Here is a 19,090-nt window from a genome sequence, read left to right on the forward strand (position 1 = left end):
AAATCATCTTCTTTTCTAGAATTTGCTTGTATGAAGAAAAGCAACATATTGGTCTAGTGTCACAGTAGTCTCAGGCTTGTGTGAAATTGAGGAGTTTTGAGGAAAATCTTCACATTAACCTATGTTTGAAAACAACTTCAAACCTGACACTCTTGAAAATAGATATATGAAAACATATGGTTCCAACTGACAGTTCTTCTAAAACCGCAGGAAGAAATTCTAATCCAAACATATCCAGAGCTCATCCCAACAACTAGGTTGACTTCTTTGATTTTTTCTTCTCTGCTTCCTCCTTTTCTTTTTCTATTTCAGTTACCTGCAATTCAATTTCTTTGGCACTAAACATCTGAAAAAAAAAACATCAAATATTTTTCAATTATACCAATACTTGAGTGTTTTTTATCTGTAGCTTTGTACTGTATACCTTCAGGAATGCAACAAAATGTCTCAAAAATACAAAACAATGCACTTGTACTAATGAGGTCAAATCAGGTCTGTGACATCCAGTATCACTGCATGGCAGGATGAGGACAAGACATTTCGTTAGACATCCTGTACCTACACTGACACTCTGCAACATTTAGCAGCAAGACTTATTTCTGAGTAACTCCATCCTACTGTGCGCTGCTCTTATATAGTCTAGCTATTGTAATGATTAGAGTGTGAAAGGTCCCCCACACGCTCATGCATTTTGGGCATTTGGTGTCAAGTTAGTGTAGCTGTTTTAGAAACAATGGAACCTTTGAAATGTAGGGTCCTTGAGTTTTATGGTTTGCTGTCCTTTCCTGTCCTTGTCTCTACTTACTGTTCTAGGGTATATAGGAGGAGATAGGGAAGATTACAAACCCAGATTATGGGGTGGGTGAGGACAGACAGACAGGTAGTGTGAGTGCATGTGTGTACACATCTGTGAAGAAAGGAGAGAACAGTCTTTACTAGAAGCTGACTATGCTGGCACTTGATCTTGGAATTTCAGGGCTGAGAGAAATGTGTTGTTTAAGCCACTGAGTCTATGATAAAGTTAAAGCCTCCCCAACTAACACAGACTAAAAGTAATTTTATAGTCGTCAGGGGTAAACAATATGTTCTAGGAACACAGCATGAACCGGGCCAGAAGAGCTGACTGTTATATATCTGGTTCTTCATAAAGGAGTCAAAGGGATAACCATCTGACTCCCTGGGGTGGAGGAGGAGAGTCTGTGACCTGTTTTCTTTAGAGCTGTTCTGCTCTCAGATTTGTAGATTCTGAACAACCTCTCACCTCACCTCCAGTGTTGGCGTTACCATTCTTCCAGCATGTCCAAGGCTCTTAAAAAGTGTGTGCTATCGTTAATCTTTATGCCAGCACCAAGGTTTCTTTCAGTTTTGCTTTGCTAAAACTTATTTTCTGAATTCCACCTTTAAAAACTGATGAAGTTGCTGCTAAGAAATTTCCTGTGTTTCTTTTTTCTTTTTGGTAAATACATTTTTTCATGTTGTTTACTATTATTTCTTTTATTCCCCATTAACTGTCTTTTTGATTTACATTTTTGCTTTGGTCTTGCTGCTTTATCTAGACATTACAAAAGACTGGCTCAATGGGCCAAGAACTAAACGCTTGTATTTTCTACCTGTGTATGAGAATACATATGTAGACATATTATATCTTTCCTTATTTTATGATGATACTCAATGAAACAAGTACCATTCACTAAGAATCTACTGAGTAGCACACTATTACTTTACACTATTTCATTTGCTAAGAGCGTCTTTGTTGTTGTTGTGTTTGAGTCAGGGTTTCAGGATGTCATTCTAACTGGCCTGGACCTCACTCTGTAGACCAGGCTGGCCTTAAACTCAGAGCTCTGCTTGCCTCTGCCTTCTGAGTCATCATCATCATTTATGCCCCAGCAACACTTGAGCACGGGCAGCCCATTTACAGCGGTTCTCCAGTTGCTCTTATCCTGGCCAGTCCTAGATGCCTGCATTATTGCCATACCCAATGTTCCACAGTCTTTCTTTATGTTGTCTATCCAGTGTTTTTGGGCCTTCTTCTTTGCCTTATCACATGCACTCCTCCAAGCAGTGCTGTCTTTGGGTATCTGCCGTCATTCATTCTCATAACATGGCCGAAGTATCTCAACTGCTGTTGCCACACCCTATAGTTTACTTTCTTCTGTAGATGGAGATGTTTCTTATGTCATCATTGCACAGCCTATCTCTTCATGTGACACCTAGAATCCTCCTGAGACACGCCATCTCAAACACACTCAGCCGCTGTTCTGAGGAGCGTTTCATTGTCCAGGTTTTGGAGTTGTAAAGAAGGCAGCTCAGGACAAGTGTCTCATATGCTTGTAATTTTGTTGTTGTCGTTATGTGTCTTGTTGACCAAACCTTTCAAAGTGCCTGGAATGCAGCCCTCACTATCCCTATCTGCCTCTTGACATCTGAAATAGTTCCCTCTTTTGAACTGAGGTTTCCTCCCAGGTAGACAAAGTGGACTATTTGCTTGAGGCTCTGATTTATTACAATGATAAAATCTTTGTGCGCCCTTCCCATGTGTTGAATCTCAATCTTCTCGATGTTTACTTTCATACCAAGGTTTTCACTGACTTCTACCACTCTATTTACCATGGCCTGCAGCTCATTTGGACTTTTGGCAAGCAATACTGTATCATTGGCGAAACGCAAGTTATTGATTCGCACACCACCCATCTGCACACCTGTCTTCTCATCCTCCAGGGCAGTTGCTATTGTTAATTCCAGGAAAGTATTAAAGAGTAGTGTAGAGAGGATGTATCCCTGCAACACTCCTACGATTGTCTTAAACTCATCACTTAGCTCTCCACAGACTTTGACTGATGCAAAGGTATCTTTATAGACATTTTCTAGTATTCTTATGATTTTTCTCTGGGTACCTGTAGAACCTCATTGTTTCCCAACATCCTTTCCTCCAAATGCTATCTAATGCCTTCCAAAAGTCGATGTAACAGACATATAAGTCTTTTCCAAATTCTTTGTATTTTTCTGCCAGTTGCCTCAAAGTAAAGATCTACCTATTGTGCTCCTGTTAGCTCAAATTCACACTGGGCGTCTGCTAGGATTTCCTGTTCTGCCCTTGATTCTTTGCAGGAAAATGGAGATCTTGCTGCTATGGCACAACAAACTATTGCCCCTGTAATTTGAGCAGTCCAGCTTGTTTTTCTTCTTGTGTATGGGAATTATGGCTGAGTCCTGCCATTCTGTGGGAATCACTTCGTGTTCCCATATCTCTCTGAAGAGTCTGAGAAGCATCTCGGCCCCTGAGCATATTGTAGCTGCCTCCACCATGATATTATCCACTTCTGCGGTTTTTCTGCATTTTGCTCTCTTAATAGCTTCCTTTTTCTAGCTCCTGTCAATATTTAATATTTCCTCATCATCTCAGGTGTTCGAGTGGCCGCCGAAGTGTTTTTCGTTGGTCATTGCATAGGGTGTCAAAGTATTGTCTCCACCTTTGCTTTACTTCCCCTTTTCTGTTAATAAATGACCTTGCCCATCTTTAATCACCCAAATCTGAGGAGCATATCTGGCAGCTGCCCATGTAATAGTTTCACAGACAAGATGTGTTTTATCATGAGTCTAGCCTCTTCAACCTCCTTTCATACACCTTGTATGTACAGCTCTCCATCCTTCTTGGCTCTTCTTTCACCTCCCTGCACAGACAGTTGGGGTGTTTTGTGCCTGCGGATTGCCTCTGTTTGCTCTTTAGCTTCCTCTTTCTTCTTCCAGGTTGATGGTCTCTGCAGTAAGTCATTCTAATGGTGTTGCCCTTGGTTATGTAAACCAAGCATCTGCTTTGAAGCTTCCTGTATAGCTCTTTTGATTTTCTCCCATTCACTTTCTATATCTGCAAAGTGTTGTTTAATAATTTCCCTCATTCAGCTGGGTTCATTGGTTGTTTACTATAGAGCTTTTTGTTCTTCTTGCCTGGCGTGCTGCTCCTAAGTTTCAGTTTCATGTTGGCCATAGCAAGTTGGTGATCTGACCCTGAGTCAGCACAAGGAAATGATCGGCTGTTTTGGATGCTAGGTAAGAATTTCCTGCTGCCTAGAATGTAGTCAATTCGGCTATATGTGCATTTGTCAGGAGATTCCCACATCCAGCATCTTGATGGTTTGGCCTACTTAAATTTTGTGTTGGATGTGTTGGATTTGCATAGTAGAGGTCAAGCAGTCGTTCCCCACTGTTGTTCCTTTGTCTGAATCCATATGTTCCCAAGACGCTATAGTCCATTCTTTTTCTGGATCCTACTCTTCCAATGAAGTCACCCATAACAATTAGCATGCCACTCTTACCCACCCTGCTGACCTCGTTCTGTAGATCTGTGTAGAAACTGTTGATGAATCCTCTTCTGCTTCCACTGTTGGCACGTATACCTGTATGATAGTTACTGGCTGTGTCATGTCAACCGTGTTTGAAATCTGGCTGATATAATTCAGTCATTTACAGGTCTGTACCCAAGCGTGTATTTCTGAGTCAAATTGGACAGCACTAAAGCTACATCTATTTCATGTTTTCCCTCTCGTCCTGAGTTTATAATCTTGCATCTGTTTACAAGTTCTATGTTCTTGTCCAATGCGTTTCTGTCAATCCAACGACATCCCACCTGATGTGGCTGAGCTCATGCATGAGCAAGCCAGTTCCCAAGACTGTGTTTAGCATTCTCATGTCCCAGGTCCCTATTGTGGTGACTCTTTTTAAAGTGCCTCTCCTGTCCATTTCTGTCAGCTGCCCTCCCCCCTTTGGCTTTAAAAGAGAAGGATCATCTGTCCTGCACTTAGGACATGGTGGTACTGGGGCACTGTCAGACTCTGGGGCTTTAACCCAGGTGTTTCTGCTGAATTTGTCCATATTGGGTCTCCCAGTAGCTGCCTCCTCAATGGAGAGACTGGAAAAGGGCAGTTAGGTCCTCTGGAAACCTGGGGAATTTAGTATGTGGGTGGAAAGAGGTCCAGCTGGTTGGTTAAAGGCTACTGTACAAAGAGGAAGAGACCTGGTCAGTCATCCCCATCAACTCAGATCATGAAATTGGACAATAGTACCTTCTGAGTGCCGGGACTTAATTATACCTGCCACATGCTTCTTTGAGGAAGATCTTGCCATATAATCATGGCTTGCCTGGAACTTGCGATTTCGGCTTGTGCTAGTGTGACAGGCACGCTAGGCTATACGACAGTATTTGCAGAGAGTAATTACCAGCCTCATTTTGTGGATAAGAAAACTGAAAACTAATGACGGGGACAATTTGCTCAAGGTCATTCTGAGAAAGAAATTGATATGCTGGAGTGCAGACTCAGGTCAGTACACCTCAAACTTTTAAAGCAGGTCTACCAAGTTCAAAGGGTTCTACTTACTATGCAGCCTATCCCGAAACGTTATATGGAATTGTACTATAACTTTTCTTCCAGAATGTACCCTTCTGTCACGCATCAAGAATATATGAATAACTTGTGTATGTATATCTATCATAGAAGGTATGCAGGTGACAATGCTAAAGAAATAATCCTGCTTTTTGTGGCTTCAGGGCCCCTCTGGTCTTGGTGTTTCTGTCCCTAAAGTCTTGTCAGAAAAGGCAAAAACTGAGCCCATTCACCATCACCATAGCCTGTGTTTACCCTCTTTTTCTGTGGGGCTATGCCGAGAGCAGACTCCAAAGTCCTGTCCCCATTCCCCCTATTTATTGACACTTTGCTGCTGTCCCATGGTCTTGTCCCAGCTGTTGGAAAAGTGGTAAAACACACACCATGATTGTTCTACACAGTGCTGACTTTGGCACAAATTTCTTGTGAAAATACTTTCCTTAAACCCAAAGGAAAGTATATGTAAAATAAATCTAAGCGTATTTTAGTAGTTTTTCATGTTTTCAGAGGTTTTGTACATTCTACATAGACAACTATTGGCAAACTAGACTGCTAATCTCAGGGACAACAGGAAACCATGAAACAAGTACTCTCTAGCCACTGAGTCCTCCAGCATAATGGCTGTTCTGAGTTAACTCATGATGGTTGAAACACACATACAAGCAATGTTACCAAGAAACATGAAAAGGTTATGATACTAGGGATTAAAATTAAAATGTGAAAGAGGCTCAAGGCATTTTCAAATGAAATGTAGAGACAACAGATTTAAAAAAAAAACAGCACACAGGACTGAGGTGTGTAGCTCAGTGGTACAGCACTTACCATGCATAAAGCCTTGGGTTAGACCCTCAGAACAAGAGGAAAACAACAGCGATCAGAAAGAGTGGCATTCTCTTACATAGAGGAGGTCTCTGGGTGGACAGGCTGTAAGGGTTCCTACCTACAGGCAGGGATACTAAATAGGCAGATCTGTACGGAGCTCTCATTCCCTCCAAGTCTTCACAAAGACAGGAAGTAAGCACCGGCTTGCAATAACCAAGAGATGAGCAACTCAGCCCAAAAGAAACCACTGTGATGCCAATGCATGTACCATGCTTGCAATTCACAGGCACCAACAGCATCTGAACTTCTATCAAGCTATGCTAGTAATACTTTCTACTTTGGTCAATAATTTACCTTCAAAGGTTGATCTCTTCTGATTATAGCCAGTTCAATGTTCTTTCCACCAGACTGGACAACCTATTGTAGAACAAGGACACATAAGAACTTCTTTAGCTGGCTCAGGTAGAGCTCTGTAGTAGAATGTGTGCTGATGTGTGTGTGGTACTGGTTTGATTGTTTGACACTATATATAAACGACAACAACCTATCTCTGAAAATTGTGTGATTAATGAGAAAAAACAGGATAAGGAAACCAAAAGCATATTCTCAGAACATACCTTACAAGATCACTTACTTCTAGCAAAGCTTTTATTGCTAGTTTGATAGCTTCACTGTCATTAGAAATAGCCTCTTCTGTGTAATTCTTTTCTAGAAATTCCCGAACAGTTTTAGCACTCCGGCCTATTGCATTTGCCTTGAAAGATTAAAACAAAACTATTAATACAACTGAGTTTGTTGTTACCATATATGTTCAGGCTTTCGGGTTTACGTCAGAGTCACAAAGGGACTGGGATGACATGGTCTTTTTTTTTTTTTTTACTTTACAACTGCCATACAATGGGGAAGAGAAACATCTTCAGGGAGTGAAACAATTGTCTTGGCCAACTGAGGAGCCCACAGAAATTGTAATGTACACCTTTAATATCACCTTTATAAACCCTTCCTATAGCCCCCTCAGCACGGCATGCCGTCTGACTCCAAGGTGGTTGTCCTTCTGTGAGCAGTAAGAATGAATTAACTTAATCTAAATTTGAATTGATTCTAAGTCTTTGGTCTTTTCCAGTGGATTCATATGCCACAACAGTGGCATCAACTGAGAATCAAGTGTTCACAAAGAGTCAAGCCTATGGGGGAATTTATCCAAACCATCCCATTCCATCCCCTACCCCCCATAGGCTCATGGCAAAATTCATTTATAAAGTCCACCACAGACTTTAACAGTCCCAATGGTGTTTAAGACTCTAAAGTCTCTTCATAATTAAAGTCTTATTTTTAACCCCTTATAAAATAAAAGAACAATGAATTACATGCTTCCAACATTCAATAGCATAGTATATACACTTTCATTACAAAAGGGAAGAATTGGGTATAGTGAGGAAATACTGAATCAAAACAAGATGGGAACCCAGCCAAGCAAACACCAAATCCTGCAGCTTGTCTGGGCTTTAGTTTCAAAGGATTTAGACAGCTCAGCCCTCCATCTTTGCTGCCTGCACCTCTCCCTCTATTTCTGTCCTCCGTGTATGCAGCTCTCCTCAGCATGTCTCATATCTCTGACATGTCCATCTTGGGGTTCCCCTGAAGCTTCTCTCCAGGCTTCGCTTTTGCAGCATCATTTAATGGCCTTCCATAGCCTTTCATCTCTGACTCCCCTTGTCACATGCTACCTAGCTTCAGTGGTGCTCTGATATCATGAAGGAAGGATCCACAACCTTTACAGTCTTGTATCCTTCATATCTCTAGAGCCAGCACCAAACCTTATCTAATTCTGGTGCCAACTTGAGAGAGACTTTTGCCTCCCTTGAATCACATTTCCAGCCGTTTTTGTTTGTTGCTGGCTTTCCTGGAGCAGAAAAATGCCCTGGGCTTCCCACAAATTTAGAAGTTTAGCTGGATAGGGTTTGGTCCTAAGGGCACCATTCCCTTTGTCTATCTGTGCAGAGAGCAAGCCTCTCCTCCAGAGGGCTAACCTCCTTTAACAATGACAGCTCCCCTCTCTCAGCATGTACCTCAGTTGAAACACTAAGCTTTTTAGTGTTCAAACTATATTTGTGTTTCTTTCTGTATGATTGGTTCTTGTTCATTGCAAACCTCTGCAAGTATTATCAATAATAACCTTTACACAGACTCAACAATATGCAATTTTTCATATTTCCTCCACCAAAGAACTAGCCTGTTACCTTTTTTTGGGGGTGGGGGTTAAGACAGGTTTTCTCTGTAGCTTTGGAGCCTGTCCTGAAACTCACTCTGTAGACCAGGCTGGCCTTGAACTCACAGAAGTCTGCCTGCCTCTGCCTCCCAAGTGCTGGGATTAAAGGTGTGCACCACCACCCAGCTGCCTCTTAACTTTTAATTTAGCTTCTGATAAATTCTCAAGACTGTAGGACCCAGCCATGACAACCTCAATAGATGCCTGAGTCTCCGTAGTTTACCCTGGTTCCGAGAAAGACTACAAACTGAGAACACTCAGTTTCTCCAGAAACAGACCATCCAAAGGAACTTCCTAATGTTCCAACCATTGTACATAGGATCACCTGCTAGCACACACTTATCGCTTTTAACCAGGACACCCTGAGACAAATATCAGCCAGTCAGGGATCCTGAAACTTAGAAATCCCTCACCCCTACCTATGTTATTATAAAAACCCAACCCTAATTGAGCTTGGGGCTCTCTGAATCACTCAATCGTTGGACACACGAAGAGTCCAAGTTAGTAAACTTGTGTAAGAATAAAGGCTCTTTGCTTTTACATAGAGGACTTGGTCTCCTAGTTGGTTTTGGGGGGACTCTGTGATCTAGGCATAACATTGACAAGGGAAGGAGTTAGCCAGATTCTTTGCCAAAACACTGCAAGAATGGCCTCTAGTCCAGTTGCTGTTACTCTCCTTGCTTCCTTCTAGAAATTCTGGAGCAAGGCCTCTACAGCCCTCGTTATTTTCAGCACTACAGCCTAGGATGCTACCACAACAGTCGGTTCACAGCTTTATACTGTTGGGTCCCAAGGGCACATAAATAATAGGGAAAAGGCCACCAAAGTCTAGAAACCAGAAGCAAACTTAATTCCAACCACCATGGGGCGCAAAAAACCTTTCAGTGTACTGGGGCCCCAGGTCAGAGCTGGGGTTTCTGACACTGTGACAATGAAAGGTTTTGAGCCACACACCATGGGTCCCGCTGCTAAGGTGCCACTCACACAATATCATAACAATGGTACCTGTGACACTTGGCAGGTTCTTCTGTCAGTTCCTCCTGCCTGGTTGTTTTGAGGAGCTACAGAACCCTGTAATCTCCAATCCAGTTAGTGCTTTTCCAACTCAGGATCGCTTAAATTCTACACCCAACACCGACAAAAGTGGCAGCAACGGTAGGCCCCTCTCCCTTCCTCCCTTCCCCCCCCCCTCCCATGCTTCCCTGAGTAAGGATTCACCTCTGGACTGTGGTTCCTCTCCTCCCAGCTCCAGTCAAAAGTACCGGTACTGGACAACCACCTGCCTCTCAGGCTTAGACCCCTTTGGGCCCCATCCCTGTGTGATGATGTAGGGGTATGGCCCATTCCCCACAGCCCCTGGACCTTGTAGGTGACGACCCAAAGTCAGCTTGAGCCACGGTCCATGCTGAATCTCTGGGACACTGGAGTTCAGTCTCTAGACCTTATCTCTTATCTCACTCGTGGAAACTGCGCACTTCCACCCCATAAATCAAAACCCATAGCCGCTTATTGGCACCCTACATTCTGCCAGTGACCCGGAAGTGCAGCCTTGGTTTTTTTTCTCACTCTTCTGTTTTCCCTTTCCCGCCCACACTGCCACACCATCCATCCTGGGGTGGTGGCACCGAACCCACCCTGACCAAACCAGTCCCACTGCAGTTTCCCCCTGTGCTCTTTCCTGCCTGGCTGCAGGCTGACAGCACGTGCTGGGGAGGTTTCCTGTCTACTTCATGTATGAAAGATTGTGAATGGTGTGGCCACACAGATATGATTCTGAGTTTTTAATATTTTCTGTGTGCTGTATGTCTGTCCGGTTAACTGTGTCTGTTTAAAATTCTCTAAAAAACTCATGGTTTCTTAGTGCCTTGCAACATGTAGGCAGGCACCTTCTTGGCTAAGGGTAGGTTAGATGACCTAACTACCGTCTTTGCTATGGTAACCACGTGACATGACAGGCCCGTGACAGGACCGTTGCCTGCCTGCTTGCCGGGATCCCACCCAGCTGCCTGCCCCACTTGCAACAGATGTGATTCTTCCACCTGCTAGGAATCTGCGACTTTGATTCTTCACTTTTTTCTTTGCTCCAAAGACCTGCAGACATCTGTCTGCTCTCTCTTTAAATACCCTGCCTGCTTGTTACAAAGTGTGAGTCAGAGATGAAAAAGTCAGCTTCCTTTCGCTCAGCTTTCATTTATGTGTGAATGTAAGCTAGCTTTAACTCTGCATGTGTACCTGTGTCTGCAACCTATGCTGTGCATAGGTGAAACTCTGTTCATTGTCATCTCCTTCTAGACTAAGGAAGCAGTAAGTCTCAAATATTTTAAATTGGTATATAATCTTTAATAATAAACAGTACATAGATCTGTCACAACATACTATCTGTGTGATTCATCTCTGCTTTAAAATATATTCTACATAATAATAAAAATTTAAGGTTATAAATATCTATTTCAGATTAACAAAAGCTAACCTAGAAATTTACACTACCCAGTCTTTCCTGTAAGCTGTTTTTCATTATTGCCAGTTTTTACTGTTAAGCTTCTATTCTATTGCAAAAACTTTTTCGTTTTTCTTTACTTCTTTGTCCTTCACAAGTAAAAAAAAAAACCTCACCTGTTAAGTTAAAACCAGTTAGAGTCAAGCTGGAGGACTCTGGGTAAAACATTCCTCCACAACCTCTCAGCTTGGATCCAGCTCTCCACGCAGATCCTATGCTGTAGTCATAACTCATATATATCCAATAAACAGCCCTCAAATGCTCAGAGATCTGGGGAATATGGTATTTGCAAGTTTAATTAAAAAGGCTTTTTATAACAGAGACAGGTTGGCTCCTAGCAGCAGTCCCCAAGATTTCAGTGCCCACAAATCAGCAGAAAGCAGTCTTGAGAGCTTGATGCCCATATTCCCTTAACCTGCCACACTTACCTCCTCACCTTTCTAATAAAAAAGAAGGAATGCTAGTATTCAGGCACACCTTGGCCCCTGCCCCTAGGGAACCTAGCACCTCGCCCCTCTGCACATGGCAAGCAGGTGCCTGACTGTACACAGGTGCAAAGGTCCCTTTAAGACTCAAGCTCAGTCCACTCCCAAGCTCCCTCTCTTTCTCTACAGTTCTTCTAAATATGCAAACAGGCTTCTCTCTCTCTCTCTCTCTCTCTCTCTCTCTCTCTCTCTCTCTCTCTCTCTCTCTCATCCCTCCCTCCCCTCTACCTTCCACTCCTCTCAATAGCATCCTCTTAATAAATTCCACATTCAAGCTCTGTCTGCATGGTATATTTATCCACTGTGGTTTGGACCCACCTGCCATGGGACCCCCTGCTAAGATCCCACTCATGCTCTCAAATGTTGGCAGAGAAGCACCTTTGTGCAGTGGGCAGCACTCAATGGAGAGATACATAAGTGGTCAAGCTGCTCAGTCCTAAACAGGACATCTATATTAGTCTATTACCACCAAGCCTCAGGGAGCAGCATGGAAGATGAGGCAGAAGAACGTAAGATTCAGAGGTTGGAAAAAGAGTACTGTGAAATGCTATCTCTGGCCATGACCTGGCTATTACAAGACTGCCAGCAGCTATAGTGACTTATACAAGATCAAGCCAGCCACAACACCAGAAAAGATGGGGTAGGAGACCTCCAGGTCCCACCTCTACTAAGAAGCAACTGGCAGTAAATAGCAGTGGAAAAATCATTATTGAGGATGTAGCCATTGCTACAATGCATAGTCCCATAGCCATGTATAAATGGGTAACATTAATTGGACTTATTAGGTTATTTAAAGCCCCCAAACACATGAACTCTGGAGGGTGGCAAACTGAAGAGACATGAAAGGTAGGATGGGAAATGAGGGGCACGATATGCTCATATTTAATTGTAAATATGTATAAAAACCTAAAAAGATAAAGGAATAAAAAACTTTATTCATAATATATAAAATTACATAATTTTATAAATTATATAAAATTATATAACTATATAAATGTATAAAATTAGCAACAATTTCTAGTTTTAAAAATATACAACAGAAAATGAGGTAAGTCTAGTATTTTTAATAATAAAGAATCAGATGTTTCTATTAAATACCTTTCAGAATCCCTTCAGGGTCTGACAGGATGAGTCAGCAAGGATTTATAGAGCATTCACAGTGCAAATCTGGGGACCTGACTCCTATCTCCAAAACCCATAGCAAGCTGAAGAAAATCAGCTCTGACCTTCACATGAACACTGGCACACATGGGATCCCACACGCACATGTATGCACATACATTATTAATGGGTAACAGAAGTGGCTTAGCAGTTAAGAGCTCTTGTTGCTCTTGTAGAAAACCTCGTTTCAATTCACAAAACCTACATGGTGGCTCACAGCCATTCCTAACTCAGGCTCTGGGGGTCTGACAACATCTTCTGGCCTCCACCACAATCAAACATGCACATGGTGCACATAAATACATGAAGACACAGCATTAGTTCACATGAAAAGACAAATATTTAAAAAATTTTTTCTGGAGCTGAGGACCAAACCCAGGACCTTGTGCTTGCTAGGCAAGTGCTCTACCACTGAGCTAAGTCCCCAAACCCTTAAATTTTTAAAGAAATCTTTTCAGGGTCAGAGAAATGACTCAGCAATTATGAGGATTACTGCTCTTCCAGAGGGCCTGGGTTCAATTCCAAGCGTGGCAAGTAACAACTGTCTGTAACTTCAAGATCTGGCATCCTCACACAGACATACATAAAGGTAAAACACCAATACACATAAAAAAATTTTTTTTAAAAAAAGAAAGAGAGCCGGGCGGTGGTGGCGCACGCCTTTAATCCCAGCACTCGGGAGGCAGAGGCAGGCGGATCTCTGTGAGTTCGAGGCCAGCCTGGTCTACAAGAGCTAGTTCCAGGACAGGCTCTAAAAAAGCTGCAGAGAAACCCTGTCTCGAAAAACCAGAAAAAGAAAAAAGGAAAAAAAAAAAAAGAAAGAAATCTTTTCAGCCCTGAGGTTTGGTCTTTAAGGCATCAGTTCCCAAAGTAGGTTCCACAGACAATCAGAGTTTAGAGAAAGAAGATGGGGGAAAAAAAGTGGTTCTAAATTAAAATAATTTGAAGGAGCCTAGTGTGGTGGTGCATATTTTTAATCCCAACACATGAGAGGCAGAGGCAGGCAGATCTCTGTGAGTTAGAGGTAGCTTGGCTTACAGAGTAAGTTCCAGGACAGTCAGGGATACACAGAGAGAGCTTGTCTCAAAAACAACAAAAAATTGAAGGGACTGGTTAACTATGAAGTTAACCACATTTAAAACATTTACAGTCTTTTTAGAAGATCCAAAAGTACTTCAATAATGAAACATTAATTTCTCTAGAGATGCTTCCTACAAATACATGGAGCTTGTTAGATGCTTTAACATCAAAAGAAAAACACTTGGAGAAATTATGATCTTAAAGACATAACATACTATTTCTCGATTTTAAGCACTATGGTCAATGTTACAAACAACAAAACATGTCCCCAGATCTTCAGTACTATTAGTGATGGGGCCTTAGTCTATGAAAGCGAGTTTCCTGACACAGCGGTATACAATAACCTTTTCATTAACTAACCACTACCTATACTAGTGTTCATTATGTCCATTGATACTATTGTTTATCAGTCTTTACTATCAGTTTATTTTAATGCTTTAAAATGAAAAATTTAAAGAAATAAATAGTAATCCAACAAATCTTAGGATATAAATTTTGAGTAGTAATGACAAGAGTATACTCTTAAAATTTTATAAGCCATACAAATGAAACTAAACAGATTTTTTCTAAGCATGTATAATTTTTTAGGTACACATCTAGGTATGTATACTTCAGAACTGCTTCAGTTACATATTCTATTTTTATAATTAAATACTTCAAAATATTATTTTCAAAACATTTTGAAAATTATTTTTAAAAAATCAGATAAGTAGTAAAAGAAATTAAGAATGTAATAATCTAAGTCATATTTTCATCATAAAATATATGATTAGTATTTTCCATAAAGCTAATCTTGAATGATTAAGACACACCCCACAGGGTATTTAAACTGCTTCCCAGAGAACAAAAAACGTGGTTTTCTGGTCTTCCTTCTGCATTTCCTCTCTGTGGCTCTGGAAGGCCACCCGGGAGTGTTGGTATCCATTAAACCTGGGCTTTTTCTAATTCGGCTTAATTTGGTCTGATTTGGATTATTGTGTCAGCAGAGAGGTTTATTGTGGCACAAAAACTTCTCAGTACATTTGTATATAGTAGAGGAAATAATTTGAAAAGAATTACTTTTTTTTTTTTCCGAGACAGTGTTTCTCTGTAGCTTGAAAAGAATTACTTTTAAAAATAAGAATTGATTAGGTTTCAAAAGTTCAAGAGAATACTTCTAGCTGACATTCAAGTAGATAATGTTATAGAGTTTCCTTGTTTCTTCATTAACTATAATTAATGCCCTTTTTGTATGCAAGGTTCCGGGCACTGGCACTAGTGTTTCAGTAACGTAAGTCATAGACAACAATCCCTGTCCTTGGATAGCTTAAAGTCCACTAGGACATGGGGAGACAGACAATAAACAAGAGAATACCCGTATGTAAAACAGTAGACTGGTAGAAACCAGAAAATAAATTAGCAAGAGAAGGGCACTGGGAATGGGCTGCCTTACAGGAAGCCTGGTTAGGAGGGCATCCTCAAAACCAAGGACAGCAGTCATGCAGATATCTTTGAGAAAAGAGAATGTGGAGAAAGAAAAGACAGGTGCAGGCTAGTGACAGCCCAGAGAGCGATGTGGGCGGATCGCTGAGAAGACCACATCAGTAAGCTTTCATAGACCAGGGTAAGAGCTTTGCAATCTATTGGAAGCTGCATGTGATTCAAGAGTAGGTTTTAAACAGATCTGATTTAGCATTTTACAAAATCATCCTGTTGACAAGAGCACACACCCAAGCACAGAAACTGTGTGCCTTGTAAACAAAGTTGAATCACGTACCATTGGTCCTCCTTTCTTAAGTGTGCTTAGCTAGAGATCAGCAGTTTACACTCCTAAACATTACCAAGCACGTCAGGGGGTGTGTGAGTGTGTGTTACATTTATTGGGATTTATCAAACTATTGTTGAAAGTGGTCCTGTGAAATTATGTTCCAGGGGTCCTGTGACAGTTAATCTTGTCAGCCTAACTGGGTTAGCAAACCTGTAGTAGAAACCTAAAGAACACATCCTCAACTGAGTTTGAGGGCATTTACAGACACAACCAGAACATGAGCCTCTGATGTGATGAAGGATTTATTCCATTAATGAATTCAAAGTCTGAGCAGACTATTGGGGTGTGGTGGGGCTGTGGATGGCAGATCCTGGTTGGGAAAGGTGGATCACAGGAGGCGGGGTTGTCTGTGGGGGCTGTATCTTGCCTCACCCCATTTCTGTTAGGGCCCTGCTCTGCTGCTAGGCTTGAACAGACTCATTTCATTATCCCCATGAGGTTGGAGTTCAGTGGCAATCCATGTAAATATGCTGCTCCTATTATCACTTGTGCTATAATAAGAGTTCTTACTCAGAGACATTTTGACTCTTTTACACAAAATAACAGCAAGCTAATTCACATAGTACGTAAATACTATGCTGTAAAATCAAATCCAGACCCAATAATTAGAAGTAAACACTAAAACAATGTTAAAATATTCAATTCATTTAAAGGAATAAGTCCATTATTTGTTTATTGCACTAGCCTTTTTGGTCTACCATAACAACAAGCCACCAACTAGGTCGCTTAAGCAACAGAAACTTTCCTCAAACTGCTTTCAGACAGCTGCTTTCTTACAAACTCCTCATATAGCTTCTCTGCCCCCCACCCCATCTCCACTTTGGAAAACGTAATTTTAAATATAAAAACATAGCACTTATGATAACTAATAAGAATTTGAACTATGTTCCCTTAAATTCATGAATTGAAGTTCTAACTCTTCAATGTGACTAGTTTTGAAACTAGGATGACTGGTGAGATAATTAAGGTTAAATAACATTTTTAAAGTGGGGCCTTAATGTCTAAATGCACATGCCAATGTGGTTGGTGAAAATCTCATAGGGTCCCACCTTTATGAAGAGTTCCTAGCAGTTAGTGACTGCTGAGAGTGGTAGAATTAGTCTTTCCCAGGGATGAGCCCATAGTTGGTTATCCAATACAAAGTGGCTAGCCCTAAAACATATACATACAAGCAACATTAAATGGACTTAGCAGTTTGTGTGTGTATCTATATATACACATATATGTATATACACATTTAGATATGTATACACACATATATACACACAAACACACATATGTATGTAACAAGAATAAAGAAAAAGAGGCCATGAATTTGAGGGAGCAAGGGTAGGGAGGTGATGTTGGAGGGAGGAGAGGAATGAGGGAAAATGATATAATTATGTTTTACTTAAAATAATTTATTAAAGTAGAATTCAGGACCAAGAAGATGGCTAAGCAGTTAAGAGTAATGTGTGTGTGTGTGTGTGTGTGTGTGTTCCTTTCAGAGGACATGGGTTCCATAGTAGGTGTCCACATAGCAACCAACAACTAACTGTAGTCCAGATCCAAAAAATGTGATGCCCTCTCCTGGTATCAGACACACATGCAAGCAAAACATCTATATACATAAAAAGAAATACATCTTTAAAAAAATTTTTCAAAAAAGTTGAAAGCACACACATACACAAATACATACACTAAAAAGAAAAGTTTTTCTGTGTTTTTTCACATTCACTGCTTTGAAATGCTATGCTTGTATTTTAGTTGGATTATGGCTTCATTCAAGTGTTAGGAAAGGATATTTAATGTCCTCAGTGAAGTATCTGTATTCCACTCGAGGTAGATGCTTTTTAACAGTTAATTACAGGTTGGAATCTGGAACCACAAAAGGGAAATTTTTAAGCCATTTACACTGAAGTCTCTTGGCTAACTATTATCTTAAAGTAAATTAAAAATTTCTTAGTAGGATATGGTGGTGCATGAGTCTCAGCCAGCATGAACTACACAGAAAGAGACTGTCTAAAAATAAACCTCTACATTTCCTGAGGAGTTTGTTGGTGGGGGTGATAGTATCGTCATGTTTTTGGTTTTGCTTTGTATTTTGAAAATCCTACCCCCTCCGGTTGGCTGGCCTGAACTCTCTGTGCAGGTCAGGGGAGGCTCAAGCTGTCACTCTCTTGATTCAGCTCCTAGTGCTATGATCAGTTTTAACTTGAATAGTCAACAGTCATTGTTTTGAATGGAGGTTTTAAACAGTGCCTTGGTCACCTGGAAGAATTGGTCACTTGGAAGCATACTCTAACTGTCGACCTATCTCATTTCTAAAATAGCAAATAATCACGCTCCTTCATTTTACCAATAGTCTCAAAGAAATACTGAGAAACTGTCAGGTACATTGTGATAAAAACAAATTTTCCGAATTTTGTTTTGAACCTCAGCAACAAATACTGATGTTTTCTGCATAAAACAGGTACAGTCTGTTGAATCTGAGAACATGTCCTGCCAAATTCCACATGCGAATAAACACCATTGTTGTCTAATTGTCTCTCAAACACAAATGAAGTTTCATTAAATATGGGCTGCTTCACCTTGGAAGTGAGAAAAGCCTGTTTTCTGAGAGCAACCCTGCCATACTTGCATGCACACGATCATTCCATGACATGAAATGCTACAGTGTTGTGCGTGTAGCCACGATTCTCCAGGAGCAACCACAGTGTACTGCTTCACTGAAAGAGGCTCGCGGGTCGGGTCAGTTACATTTGTTCATTTGCTTCCTGAAAATTCGTGCTGGTGGAGAGTGAGGAGAGCACGCACTTTTACAGCTTGGTGCCAAGGCACCAAGTAGCTTCACCACACTGAGTCAATGTATGTGCCAGGGATCTGTTATCTTCGTGCTGTTACGAGGCTTTCCTCGTGGCTCATAGAAGCACAAGCAACCTCAGATATACAAAGGGAAGGGAGGTGAGGACATACAGTGATCTGGGCCACATGAGTACTGACCTAGCACGTTTTTTAATTGAACTCCAGATGTTCAATCTTGCCCTATAAATAGAAATTCTGAGGAAGTACTGAGAATATCAAAGGGATAGGAATAGGGAACTAACTCCCAGGGATTTCTCCAATTATTGATAAGGCCTCAACCTGCAATTGGTGACATTAGGGACAGAATCACTCAGCTAGAGGGGCAGTGAAGCTCCCATCTGCACTCTCTTAGCCTTGCTGTCAGCTTTCTTTAAGTCTATGGAGCTAGTTATATCTGTTCACTTGCTCACATCTGCAAGGCGCCCAGAACAGACCCCAGACCCCGCCATATAATTTACATGCTGGCAGTGAAGGTATCGTTAATATTTCTGGTTTGATATGATACCACAATGTCAGGCTGTTAGGCTGAGTCAGCTTGGAGACCTGGAGAGACTCAGTTATGAAACACATCTGTTCTTAGAGCAGGAGGCAGTTGCACAACCATTTAACAGTTCACTTTGGGTTGGCTGTTGGAAGATTTTCCCCCACCTGAACTATAGTATTAGTTGTAAGTTGGCCAAGATTTTTGGTCATACTGATCTAAAAGGTCTTTAACAGATAATAAAGAGGTAGTCCTGATAAGGT

The 19,090-nt window shown here is 41.2% G+C and overlaps 1 protein-coding gene across 3 annotated transcripts in view; it reads right to left on the reverse strand.

Annotated features, from left to right (window-relative positions):
• Nucleotides 1–253: 253 nt before the first annotated feature.
• The window catches only part of Psma8 (proteasome 20S subunit alpha 8), a 59,915-nt gene continuing 41,078 nt past the window's right edge, over nucleotides 254–19,090 (reverse strand). For 2 of the 3 annotated variants that reach the window (XM_038330914.1, XM_038330913.1), the window contains exons 5-7: nucleotides 6,838–6,957; nucleotides 6,558–6,620; nucleotides 254–346 (exon numbers count right to left, since the gene is read on the reverse strand). In XM_038330914.1, the coding sequence (XP_038186842.1) occupies nucleotides 254–346; nucleotides 6,558–6,620; nucleotides 6,838–6,957 (276 nt within the window). The remainder of the gene's footprint in view (nucleotides 347–6,557; nucleotides 6,621–6,837; nucleotides 6,958–19,090) is intronic. The other variant, XM_038330915.1, reaches the window with a different exon arrangement.

This window comes from Arvicola amphibius, chromosome 5, assembly GCF_903992535.2.
Source record: "Arvicola amphibius chromosome 5, mArvAmp1.2, whole genome shotgun sequence".
NCBI classification, from domain to species: Eukaryota; Metazoa; Chordata; class Mammalia; order Rodentia; family Cricetidae; genus Arvicola; species Arvicola amphibius.